A 14,145-nucleotide genomic window follows, 5' to 3' on the forward strand; every position below is an offset into this window, starting at 1 on the left:
TTCATTCCCCCATTTTCTCTTTTGGAAATTCCAATCATGGAATTGCTGTCTCTCCAGTGTTCCCATCAGGGAGTGAGAGATATTGGCGTCCCCCATGTAAGGGAGTTTCTTCTGACTTAGCATTTCAACCAGGGAAAATGGGCGACATATTTTTTCCCATGCTACTTCCTGCTGACTTTGGGATGAAGTTAGGGACCCAATAAGGCTGAAATGCTAGTCAAAAGCAAAAAAAGGAATTTAGGCAATGGGGATTTCATCAGGAGCTTCTGGTTGGCAGACTCTGTTGCAGAGACAGGGGGTGTCCATATCAGCGGGACTGGTTCACATCCACAGCAAGTCCAGGGTTCACAATCTACTTAGGAACAGCCTATAGTCAGCAACTGATATACTCAGATGTATCTGCCAGAAGCAGAAACCTGTTTAGGATATGTTTAAACTAGGAACAGAAGTTAAAACTTATTTACTGAAGCCCACAGTGCAGAAAAAGCAGATATCTGGATCTGTTCAAACAGCAGGAACATATTTGTAATTTTGAGTCCTAGCAATAACTACAGATTTGGGCTAGAAGCATGTACATTTTTTCTTCTGTCCAGAGAGCCAGGTATGGGTTGGACAGAGGTGCCTTTGACCTGATGAAAAGTCCTTTAAGTTTATACCTATATGACAACCAAAATAAACCTAAAAACCTTGAGCTTGTGCCTGAGCAGTAGATAGTCATTACTTTATCAGCTAACATACTGACTATAGTCTATAGTGGATATGACTGTCTGATGCTGTCAAGCTGACAACCATTAATATTTCAGAGATGTGAGAAGGGTATATTTTATCCGAATCTACTAAAAAGTGACAGAAGCCAGTTAGAAGCCAGTCCATATACAGTTAGCCATATCCAAGTCTCTCCATTAGCGCTGGAGGCAGATGTCTCAAAGAACAGCAATCTTCGCCAGGCCTATAAGGTGAGAGGGTTTTTTTTCTCTCTCTGTGGAAGAGGGACATGGAAAAGACTGACCTTGTTTTGTCTAGGCAAAGGGGGTGCAATCAATTTTCCAGTGTCCAGCAGCTTTGTCCACAGTCTTGGCCAGGTCCTGGCAGGCAGCAGGTATCACATCTGAGCATCTCACTCACTGGTCCAGGTGCAGGAACTAGGGTGCCTCATAATCTTCTTTGGAGACTTTGGGTCACTGTCAGGATCTGGCAGTCTGTCTGGTATTATAAACTTTTAAGATAACATTTTAAATGACATATTCTGCAGGTCTGGAGCATTAGAGGTTTGCCTGTTTAGTTACTTGACTTAATCACACATTAAGCACACAGGTGGCTAGGTAAGGTCTTATTTTTGTAATTCATTAATTCAATCTGACTATAACCAGTTTTAACTTAGTAAAATATTTCAAACTTAGCACAGCTGAATTTAAAACTGCATAGAGTTACCTTATATTCCTTAAACAGTAGCTACATGTACGCATTTTACCTGCTTGCTTATACTTAACTTCTTTCTGAGACAGGGTTTCTCTGTGACTTTGAAGCCTGTCCTGGAATTCGCTCTGCTGACCAGGCTGGCCTTGAACTCACAAAGATCCACCTGCCTCTGCCTCCCAAATGCTGGGATTAAAGGCATATGCCATCAACGCCCTAAACTTAACTTCTGAAAACATAAACTGTAACATCTTATAATAGATTAGCAGCTTTTATTAAACAAGAACTTTACATTGTCAGGCTTTGCTTAAAAATGATTCTAAATTGAAGCTCTTTAAGAATAAATATTAATAAAAAAGACATTTTAAAAAACATAAACATTTAAAAAACTGGTTTTAAAAAGAAATTTAAATTCCCTTAATGTCTTTCTATAATATATAGAAGCATCAACATTTTATATCTTAACTGAAAAACTTGTTTCTAAGATGGTACCTCTAATTTCCATGGGTCATCTTTAGTCAAGATGGTGGTTTAAGTATCCTTTTTTTAACTTCAACAAAATGGCTACCAGTCTTTTGTGCCATGTGGCTGGCTACAAAATGGTGGTGACCTGCACCATTTGTTTTAGCTTGTTTATTCTTGTAACAGAACTTAGGTTATGCCAGGAAACAGATAGAACATTTTAAAACAAGCATACATAATTTACTTGAGAAATAAACAGAACTTTTTAAATCAGAATTAACCTAATGTGGTCAAATTTTTAATTTATATTACCAATTTTTAAAATTTATTATTTGTAGACATTAGAAACCATAACAGTTTATATTTTTTCTCTGACTTTTAACAACCTTTTCTCTGACCTTTTACGACTTGCTTTAACCCTTTATAACTTTCTATATACCTTTGGTTTATTCCTCTGATTTTTTAGACATTCTTAGACAAATTTCTCTTTCCCTTCCCCTCTTTATTACTTTAGTCTCCTACATTCTCTCTCATTTCTCAGTCAACATAAAAACTCTTATCAAAGTCCCCTTTATAGTTTTTAATAACTTTAAGTCCATTTCTTTAGAACGTCCTGATCAGGCCAGATAGTTCATCTGCCCCAGCTCCATGTGCTCAGGGCAGAGACCTGGGGGGGTGGGGGGTGCTGGTAATCCCAGACCCTCTGCCAAGGCAGGGGTGGGAAAAAGACCCGGTGGTCTCCCTGCATGCCATGTGTGTGGAGCACAGAGAAGGCGGGGCAGCCAGGCAGATGGTGGCCTTGCAGCCATGTGCTCAGGGCAGGGAAACTCCCGCCACAAGCCAGGACCCACGGCAGGATTGCTGTTGTGACAGAGACAGCTCCACTTTGCATGCCTCACAGACCGGCAGGTGAGGATAGAAAAACAGACTCATCTGCACCGGCCAGGCTCAGCTGTGAGGGCCACAGCAATGGTTGGAGTTCAGAGCAGCGGCCTCAGGGGACTCCGCCGCAGAACACTGTAACCTGTGGCCCATGGCAGAGGAACTCCTATCCTGAACACCACGTGCTCAGGGCAAGAAAAGACCCCTGACCCATGCATGCCACATGCGTGGCAGTAGGGACAGAAAAAGATGCTTTACAAACACATAGCACAAATGTGAAACTTGGACAGACAGCACAGTAACACAGAGTAGGATCCTATTCAGAATTTCAGATGGCTAGCCCCATGGAGATCAACTTGGTCCAAAACCAAGTCTCCCCTACAGATTGGCAACCCGCCTGGGTCTCCTTACAGATGGAGCAGGCAACTTGCTCCTACCAAGTCCCACTCCTACAGACTGCGGAAGCTGTCACCCGAACCTCTGCCCTAAACAATTCTGTAGGCCTAAATACAGATGTCGCTAGTGACCCTAATACAGGACCTTTATACTTACAAAATTAACAGAAACAGTAGACCTGAAAACACAAAACTGATATATCACTGAAAAGCATGCAGGCAGGGTGTGGATTGCAACAGATCAGATAACATAGATAACAAACCTGCTGCTCAACTGCCCAGTCACCCAGCCTGTTCCAACCCTCCAGGCTTTACAGAAACCATACAGAAACAAAGACTGGAAAAGAAAGTTACCTAGTGTGGCGCCACGTGACTCAACAAAAGGGGGTGCCATAACTTTAACTGACTAAATATGGTCCTTAACGTTCATCCAGTGGTCAAAAGTCAGACCGAGGTGGGGGGGGGTGGTTACAGTGGGTCCCATCATCAAAGTCACAAATAAAACAAAACAGAAACCCAAGACACACAGACAAAAATAACAAATGTCTATCTCCACCTAGACAGACAAAACCACTCCAGAAATACAGACGGCCGGGAGGGCGTATAACTTCACCAATCCAAGAGAACTACTGTACCCTCACCGGCTCCCAGACAGGAATCTCCCAAGTGTCCCTGAGGTTCCCCCAGACTTCCTGGATGGCAGTCGGTGATCCCCTATCACCTCTGCTGATCACACTCTGTCTCCTCCTGAGACCAGAGCTCTTGTCTCTTCCCAAGACACGAGCGACTGCAAAGCACAGAACCAGATTTCAGCCGGCACAAACACACAAAGACACAGACAATACAGGGTACCCGCTTACCTCCAAGATCGACTCCACTCAGGTGAGGGGTGGCCGCAAATCCAGGACGAGCCCCCAAATGTAAGACCCCCGGAAGCTCAGGCCTCCAGGATCTCAGCCCAGGACCTCGGTCACCCCAATCACCAGGCAGATTGGAAAGCTTGATGCAAACTGCACAAGGCTTTATTGTTGCTTAACAAACTAACCCCATGTTAGCTCAGGTCTTTCATCCACCCGCCATGGCGGATAGCTAGGAAAGACCTGTTTGTTTTACAAGACAGGGTTTCTCTGTGTAGCTTTTGATTCTGTCCTGGAACTCACTCCATAGACTACACTAGCCTCGAATTCACAGAGGTTTACCTGCCTCTGCCTCCTGAGTGCTGGGTTCAAAGGCATGCACTCCCGTCGCTGGCTCCTTTTCTCTTCTTGATCTCTCAGTCTCCACGGTTTGTCTCTAACTCCTGTGACATCTAAGTATCTCCCAACTTCATCTCCCTGCTCTTAGGCATTAGTGTCATTATCTTGGTTTTGGGATCTCACAGTTTGTGGCTTGAATTACCAGTTAGTACCAGTTGGCTAAGTGGTCTTGCTGTCTGCAGGAATGAGCCACCTCGTGGGCATCCAGTCCTCCATGCTGTCTGATTGATCTTGCACAGCAGATACAGCCCTGTCTACTGTTCGATATTTGCATATGAGGCTCCTCCCCCACGGCCATTCCTCACTTTCTCCCTCATCTCTCACTACCAGTTCCTCCATCTTCAAATCCAAGCACAGTGACTTACTATAAATCTGAACCAATCTTGCCTCCTGCCTCTCTCCAGAAAACTCCTTTAGCCTGCTCTGCCAGGACTGCTTTCTTCTCCATTACCCTCAGTATGTTTTTTTCAAAAGCCTTTCCCAGCCTCCCATCCGGTGTTCCCCTACAGTTCTGTGTATCCATTCATCTATTTATTTACTCAACAAATACTTATTCAGCTCTGTGGCCCAGACAATGTCCATACAATTATGAACAAAGCAGACCAGGTCCCTGGAAGCCAGGTCAGTTTACCTGGTGTAATTTTTGTTCTTAGTTTTGTTTTTGGAAACTGTTGCTATGATAAAATATATCCTGGCCATCGCGCCCAAAAAAATTTAAGGGGAGGAAGAGTTGATTTGAGCTCACAATTCCAGATAACAGTTCATCATCATAGCAGAGAAGTCAAAAAAGCAAGAACTTAAAACACCTAGTCACACCCACACATAAGTGTGATAAAAGTGAGATGTCAACTAATGACTGTATTGTCATTTGCTAAGCCAGACAGCCCTAGTTTCTACCCATTAGTGTTGTGCAGTGGGCCAACGGAGGATAGTTGGTTTCTAATTAAGACCAGGCAACCCTCATTAGGTAAGTTAATGTCTCTTAACAGAGGCCAGTCAAAGCCGAGCACCAGCCAAAGCTGAAAATTTGTGTGTGGATTGGAGATATCATTTACGATGTCAGAGGACAGTCTAAGAACTCTACATTTCTCCACTGGCCTGGAGATTCTCTGCAAAATTAAGGATGGCAGCTTTGAGCATTTCCTGCCCAAGTTCATCAAACAGGATCCCCAAGACAGGATTCAGGAGTGACTGGTGGTACTGGTTGGATCTGGAGGAAGCCCATAAGTTGGATTCACCTTTGTTTTCCTGCTTGGGGCTTGGGCCCTGGAACTCACACAGCTATCATTTTCTTCTGCTCTTGGCATTCACTGTTCATCTCCTCTGCTGCCCTTTCCTCACGTAGCACACACATCCTTTGCTAGTCAGTGACTCCTGTGTGAACTCCAGTTTTGTAACACAGAGATTAGGAAATCTGGGGATCCCCACCTTAGGCTATAAACTGAATAGAAAAAAAAGTGTAAATTTTTCTGAAACATTAACTGTCATACTATAAAAGCGAGGATGTAGGGGAAAAAATCCAGAAAAGTTTGGCAGTCTAAATCAGCAGTGTGCCTGTGTTTCATCCACTTTCGATTGTCTAATAATTCTAGTTGTTAAAAAGAAAACTGTCTGATGAGCACGGTGGCACGCACTCCTAAGCCCAGCACTTAGAAAGAGGCCTGAGACAGGAGGATTATGGAAGTTTGAAGTCAGCATGGGCTACTCAGTGACACCCTGTTGGGAAAAAGGAAGAAGGGTGGAAACAGAAGGGAGGAAGGTGGGGAGGAAGAGAAGAATAACCTGAAGCTCTGGGAGTCAGGGGGAGGGGCGCATCACACACTTACCTGATCTATACCATTGCCATTGCGTACAGCTGGTGCCTCCAGAGTTCCTTTGTCCCTTAACATGTTTACTTCCTAATTTATTTATTGCCCTCATACGGTGGTGAGCCCCGAACTTTCTCAAGCAGCCTCTCCATGCGCAGCACCTCTTGAAGACACACACCCCAGGGCCATCCTGCAGGAGCTGAGTTTGTGGCACTGGCTAGGGGAGAGGTTGGTGAGAGGAAAAGCAGATGGTGAGCTGTTCTGAATTTTAAGGAGATGTCAAAAGGTCTGTCTTTCCAGGCTCGAGGCTCCTTAGAAACAGTAACAGGCACAGGCTCTTAGTCTTGGGAAGATAGATAGACAGACAGACAGACAGACAGACAGACAGACAGACAGACAGACAGACAGGAAACCATCAGGAAATTAACCCTTTGTGAAAGATCCCGAGTGCCTCGGTGTGCAGGGCTTACAATACAGCAAAGCAGCACATGTCATAAGGCACTGATTCCCACCAAGGCTGACACACACACCACTCAATACTGCCTTGGGTCTGGACTTCAGCCAAATTGGGAAGAGAGCAGTCACACAGGGAGAGGTCTGGTAGCCTGCTGCCCAGCAGAGAGGCTACATACATAATAATGCCAAAGGGTGGGGGCGTGGATCCTCAAGGAAACTTGCAGTGTTTGATGTGATAGGAGGAGGAGTAAAGGCATTGTAAATGTTCCTTTTCCAGTACTGGAAATGGAGCCCAGGGCTTGCCTTGTGCAAGCTGCATGCTGGGTCTACCACAAGCTACAGCCTGGCCCCTAGGGTTTCCGAAGCATCCCATGAGATTTCCCATTTTCTGAGGTCTTTTGCAAAACACACAATGTTTTGCTTTCAAATTCTCAGTGAACGGACTGAGAGTCCCGTTCGTGGAAAGGACTGAGCAATCTGTAAGTCTTGACTTTGTCTTGGAGACCGAAACACTCCTGAAGCCTAACGTTCTCCTATTATTGTACCAAGCCCATCTCAGAGGGCAGGGCCCAGCAAAAGTTTTCCTCAGTCACCTTTTGGCTTCAATTTACTTGACATTTTCCTTACTCCTGAGTGTTCCAACATCAAGACAGAGGTTAGAATCTGAAATCTGTCTCATAACATGATTCTTTGTTCCTCTCTCTCTTTCAGGAAAGGAGGCATGGAATTGCTTGTCCTGTGTGTGGAGCTACCACCTTCAGAGAGGAATTTGTGCCCCGGAATGTCTTGTAGGGGAATACAGAGATAGAGAGGTACTGAGACCTTTGGTTGGTGTAAGCACCCCCGCCCCCAACCTTAAGGAGCTCAATTCCTACATGTCATTCTGGGAAGTGAAAACAGACTAAATTCTTACACGCACCACAGCCTAGGTTTAACACTGTACCATGTCTTTCATTCATAAACTAGTCAAGCTACCAACCCGAAGCTTCCTCTTGATTCACAGGAACTGAATGGATCTAAGATGACTTGAGCCCTGGAGTAGTTCTGTGTGACCACAGGAAGCTCAGTCCTCCAGTACAGCAGAAATACTAACTGTTCTCTTTCCAGACTGTCTGAACAGACTCCTGACACAGGAGGGAGCTTGCTGGCCCAGCTCTTTCCTTTCCTCCAGGGCAGGATAACAGCCTTTCCCTGGAGCCACAGACTTCCCAAACCTCTTCACTTCTTGATTGTGTGATTCTAGACTAGAAACCATAAGAAAATGCATCAATGGTGAAATTAAAACAAATCAGCAGATTTACAAGTAAGCTCTCTTTGAATTCTGATATCAGAATTCTAGTTCACAGAGGCAGGCTCAGAGAAATTAAATAATTTATTAACTACCACATGGATAGGAAGTAACACAGGGAGAAGTACACTCTGAAGATTTGACAATATCAGCTGAAAACATGCTATCAGCATCTAAGATGCTCCAAAATGCCTCAAGAAATACAATTTCCATTCCTTCTTTTCTTTTCTTCGTATGGATTTATTTTCAGTGGTGCCTAACATTTGCTCCACCACTGAGCAGTCAACCTTTCTGTTTCTCCTCCTCCTCTTCCATTGCACTGAAATTACAGATGCACAAAAAGAAGGTGTCTTCCGGGCCAGTGAGATGGCTTAACAGGTAAAAATGCTTGTTGTACATGCAACTTGAGTGCAGTCCTCAGATCCCATGGTGGAAGGAGAGAACCAACTCCTAAAAGTTGTCCTCCAACCCCCACATGCATGCCTGTTATATATGCATCCGTACACACACACAATATTAATAATAGTAATAATAATAATAATAACAATAATGATAATTTTTAAAATAAGGTGTCTTCCCCAAACCCATATTTCTAGCACCAGGCAAGGAGATAGATGTTGCCTTGGACTTTGAATTCTGACTCTGGGCATAAGAATCCAGGCAAGCAGGGAATTCATATTAAAGAGTAAAAGCCAAAGAAAACCATAGCACTAACTTGGTGGAAAGTGGAAACCTAATCGCAACATTCGGGAGGCTGAGACTCAAAGCAGGAGGACTGTGAGTTTGAAGCCAACCCAGGCTACATAACAACAAGAAGAAAAGAAGTGCATGTACACACAAAAGTAAAAAGAATAGAAATTGATGGTGCCACCTATGTGTACAGAGTACAAAACGCTAGGAATTGCATCAAATTGGAGAACAGTAAGAAGGGGTTGCTACCATTCTACTCTGCTCCTGACATTGCCACGTGAGGGTGATGGCTTCAGCTTTAACAGAGGTAGATTTTGAGAAGGAATTAGAAACTAACATCTAGATTATTGCTTTTGCAATGTGGAGTGCTGTGGAAATGTCTAGACTGCATAGGTATGGCAAAGTTCAGACACAAGTTGTCCTTGACTCCCACTGTCTTTGAGGCAGGAGCTTGTTACATTATACTGTAACACTCCTGAAGCCTAACGTTCTCCTGTTATTGTACCAAGCCCATCTCAGAGGGCAGGGCCCAGCAAAAGTTTTCCTCCAGTTGTACACTTTTGGTTTGGCCTTTTTCCCAGATAATATGGAGTAGAACAATGGGCTGGAGAGATGGCTCAGCAGTTAAGAGCACTAGCTGCTCTTCCTGGGGACCCAGGTTCAATCCCCAGCACCCACATGGCAACTCACAACTGTCTGTAACTCCAGTTCCAGAGGATCTGACACCCTCACACAACACACATGCAGGCAAAACTCCATTGCACATTTTTTTAAATGGAGTAGACCACCACACACATACACTCACATTGTTCCCTATTCATATGACAAGAGGGACGAGTTATTGGAGAACTCCGGTTCCAGATTACTACCTGTGCTCTCAAAAATAACCTCTTTACTATTCTCAATAGGGAGAAAAGTTTAACTGTAAAAAATGCCACGAGAGTTGCGTGGAGTGCAAGGGACCCGGAGCCAAGAACTGCACCGTGTGCCCAGATGGCCTGCTACTACACATGGATGAGGGTCGCTGCCTCCACTGCTGCAACGCTTCCCACCCCCAGAGATCCCAGGACTGCTGTGACTGCCAGAGTACCACAGGTGAGGGCATGGGATGACCTCAGAAAGCTGATGGGAGCTACGTGGGTGGAGTATGGATGGTTCATGAAGTGCCTGCTGTTTGCCTACTATACTTGAAACCTCCTGGTTCACAAGTTGTGTTTGTTTTTTCTTTGCTGTGACAAAATGCCTAAGGAAAAGTATTTAAAGGGGAGTTTCAGAGATCTGAGTCTGTTGTTTCTAGGCAACGGTAAGCCTTAGCATCACGGCAGAAAGCATGTGGTAGAGCATCACAACTCACCTCATGACAGTCAGGAAGCAGAGAAGTTCTTGAAAATATATCTTTCCAGGGCATGTCCCAAGGAACCTATTTCCTCCACCTAAAACCCAACACCTCAAAATAATGGCATCCATTATTTTCATTCATTATATATTCATTATATTCATTAACGGATGCATCCATTGACTAGGTCAACCCCTTAGGACCTGTCACTCACCCGAAAGCTCATGAGCTGGCAGCCAAGCCCCAAGTCTTTGGGGAAATATCTCAGGTTCAAACTTTAATCAAACAGACCCCATCTATCATCAAAGACACATAGGCCCAAAGGTTGGACTAGCATGCTCAAGTCCACAGCAATAATAAGAGAGGTCGTCTAGAGCAGGCTTGGTGCTGTGTCCATGAGCCTGAGTGCTTAGGAGACAGAAGAAGGGAGGGTGGGATTCAGGGCCACTCTTAGCAAAACAGAAAGCTTGAGGTCCTCTGGGGCTACCTCAGCTTTTTGATACTGGACTTCATCTTTTTAAAAACATAATACATTCATACACATACACTTGCACATCCCAGATACTCATCTGGAATTTGAGCACAGGCCTGTTGGACTGCAAAGCCCCGGAGCCCCACATTCTTTCTACAACTATGCTGCCCCCAGCTTAACTAAGTCTAGAATCTGACCTTTATAAATGTATTTTGTTCCTTTTTATCTTTGCTCCTGAGGGAAAGGGGCAAGGAATTGGTTATCTTGGTAATACTGAAGAATCATTCTAATCTAACTCAAATCAAGCCATTTTGTTAGAGCGTTTTAGAAATGGACTTTCACTGAAAGCTAAGAATAAGTTCAACAACTTTACCAATTCCATGTCTTCAATTGTCCTCCAGCCTCAAGCCCAACTGTGTATATTAAAACTTAGAAAGATCCTAGGACCTGGAGATGGCTCAGGGCTTAAGAACTTCAACATGGCTGCTCAAAATGTGTGGAACTCCAGTTTCTAGTGCCCTCTTCTGGTCTACCGAGGCACCAGACACACATGGAGTGTACATATATGCATACAGGCAAAACACTTATACATGCACGTGCCAGGCAAGAATTTTACCACTGAACCACCAATACATACCCCTCATACACATAAAAATAAAAATGAGTACATCTTCAGAAAAAAAAAACTTGAAGATTGTGAATGGAGTGATCCCTTCTAAGTGAAAAGCACATTGTTAAAATATATTTTCTCCTCTGGAAATAGAGTTTCCTTGGGATTCAGATGTGTCATCCCTGACCAAAACCAGTGTATGTTATGTTTGTTGTTTGTAAGTAAAGAAAATCCAAAACCCAAAACTGATACCAGCTGTTTATTGTTTTGTTTGTTTGTTTGTTTCAGACTTTCAATTAGTTTCCAGGTTTCACCTTTCCAAGAACTTTCCTTTCTCAGCTTTTACCCACCAAGAGCAGCTGGTTTGCCAGACCCTTATCTGCACCCCCCTCAGGGTCTGAAGCTGGGCTGACAGCTGAGAGCAAGAGCCCTGTTACATCAATGTTCTTAAATGAAAACAGAAGCATGAGCCTCTTGGGTGCAGTTTCTGAAATGTCAGTTCCAAGAAATAATTTGATAGTTTTCCTGGTTCCTAAGAGGCTCTGAAAGAGTTATCTGGGGCAAACCCTACCAAAAAAAAAAAAATCCTCTTGGGCTAAGGATACAGTTCCGTGATGGAAAGTTACAGAAGTATGTGTATGGGGAGAAATAACGAACCCAGATATTCAAGCTTACTTGAGTCTTTGCTTCTGAGACAGCTTTCCCCTCAAGAAAAACCAAATGGTAGAGGCTGACCCTGACCCAACACCTAAGACTAAGAACTGTAAGACCTGAGTGCATTCAGCACTCTGAAAAGAAAACAACCTCCAAAGGTCCATTGAACATTCTCCTGCCTCAGGAGCTGTGAGCCATGGACAGATTACTTATCTGTCCTTCTAGTGTGTTCATATTTCCTCCAGGGGGAAAGTCTGTGCTGACACTGGTAATGTTGAATACAATAATGATAATACTGTTACTTTAGAGGAAACATTTTTTTTTTGCTAGATGGGCAAAATTCTGTTAGAATAAAATAGAAGTTAAGCATCAGCAAAATAAAAGTGTGTGTGAAGTGTGTGTGTGTGTGCAGGGGTTACTCAGTTGCAGGAGTGCTTGCAAGGTCCTTGTGGAGGGGTAGAAGAACACGAAAGAGGGGCAGGGAAGGGGAGGGGAGGAAGAGCCTACTTTGTATTAAAAATTTGTACATCCAACTGGGCAGATACCTATTCCTCTGGCTGTTTTATACTTTTTGCCTTACTGTATGGTAGGTTAAAAAGAAAAGGTAATAAAAGTAGTTAAGCAACTCAAATCATACTGCCTGAATGAATGAAAATAAAATGAGAAAAATCAACTAAATGCTCAAGCTATGCCATACACTGTTTTGGTGCTGCAACATCCTCAGGGAAGCCCTGAAAAAAGAGGCTTATAAATAAGAAAGGGAAGGGCCCTGAAATTCAATAATTTCAATTACACTATAAATCCCTTGCTAATGGCAGTCAGGATTTTAAGATGATAAAGCATGCCTTTTCTTGCTCAGGGAATGCCATGGCTATTCAAGGAAACCAAACATGTGGTCAGAGAATTTGCCTCCAGAATCCCACCTAGAGTTGAGGCTAATGGATTGGAAAGTCTACTTGTTACACAAAATAGTTCTTGTCTATGACAAGCAAGTCGGCCCAAATAATTTCCAAGGCCACACATGACTAAGAGTCAGTAGGCTTTATAAAAGTATGCTTCATTGGTCTTGAAGGGTGGCACCAGTCTAAAAAACAGTTAAAGAGACATCTCCATCTTTTAAAAAAAAAATTCAGAGTTCTTGTTTAGAAGTAGACACACCACACACACATACACACACACACACACACACACACACACACACACACACACACACACACACACATCTCAGAAATGGAAAAATCACTGAGAATGTTGGACCCTTAGAGACTGGCCCATGAGATAGGGATCTGGGGTCCCTTTGGAATCTTAAATTGACCATTCTAGGAGCATCAGTTGGTTTTATTAAATATAGATTGGGACTCTTGTGGGCCAGATACTGAGTTTTGTAAAGTGGTATACCTCCTAAGAAAACGAAAAAAAAAAAAAAAAAAAAAACCACTGATTCTACCATTTTAGGTTTAGAAAAGAAATGGAGGGGCAGTTCTTTACTTCAGAATCTGATTTTCCCATTTCTGTTTCCTCTTTTCTCTCTTGCTGCTGCCTCTGGGGTGGCCTGGTATCAGAGGAGTGCATCCTTCCAGTCAGCGAGACCGTGCCCTCGGAGCGCACCAAGACCGCCCTGCTGGTGACCTCGGGTGCCATGCTGCTGCTGCTGCTGGGGGCCGCTGTGGTCGTGTGGCGGAAGTCTCGAAGCCGACCTGTGGCAAAGGGGCGCTACGAAAAGTTGGCGGAACCCACCGTGTCATACTCCTCCTACAGGAGCAGCTATCTTGAGGAGGACCAGGTGATCGAGTACAGGGACCGAGACTATGATGAAGATGATGAGGATGACATCGTCTACATGAGCCAAGATGGCACTGTCTACCGGAAGTTCAAGTACGGGCTGCTGGAGGAGGCAGAAGATGATGAGTTGGAGTACGATGATGAGAGCTACTCCTTCCAGTAAACAGAGCCTGCCTTGTAGTCCCCATGGCTCTCAGCCTTGCCTGGGGCTACCATCGCATTGGCTGAGGTTCGAGTGTGTGTGCTTTGTCCTAACTTTGTTTCCAACCTAAATATGTAGGGATGCTGGAGTCTGCTGTGCTGCTCTTGACTAGCTGAGTGCAATGAACAGATCCTGAAAAGCGAGAATTCAAAGGCATTTTCCTCGAGGGTTCGTCAAGACTTTAAACGCAGGAAGTGGAAGTGGAAGATCTGTTGAACACTCTAACATGATTTCTAAAGTGGACGGAACAGAGGACCTGTAAGGATTCTGCTGGAGACCCCTGCTTCCTTCTGGAATTCTGATAGTTGACCCACTAGTGGAGAGATGTAGTGGAGAGTACCAGAGAGTTGTTGGGGCTGGGGTGGGAGGACTCTCCCCTTTCAATTGTGTTTAAGAAGAAAATCTGTAAAGAGCGCGAAAAGGGGCTTGTTGTTTC

General features: G+C 44.1%; 1 protein-coding gene across 1 annotated transcript in view; it reads left to right on the top strand.

Moving 5' to 3' along the window:
* Positions 1–13,670, top strand: part of LOC100762283 (proprotein convertase subtilisin/kexin type 5) — a 421,198-nt gene extending 407,528 nt beyond the window's left edge. The window contains exons 36-38 of the mRNA XM_027406556.2: positions 7,387–7,487; positions 9,562–9,748; positions 13,288–13,670. Of these exons, the coding sequence (XP_027262357.1) occupies positions 7,387–7,487; positions 9,562–9,748; positions 13,288–13,670 (671 nt within the window). The remainder of the gene's footprint in view (positions 1–7,386; positions 7,488–9,561; positions 9,749–13,287) is intronic.
* Positions 13,671–14,145: the final 475 nt, after the last annotated feature.

This window comes from Cricetulus griseus, chromosome 3 (assembly GCF_003668045.3).
Source record: "Cricetulus griseus strain 17A/GY chromosome 3, alternate assembly CriGri-PICRH-1.0, whole genome shotgun sequence".
In the NCBI taxonomy this organism is placed as follows: domain Eukaryota; kingdom Metazoa; phylum Chordata; class Mammalia; order Rodentia; family Cricetidae; genus Cricetulus; species Cricetulus griseus.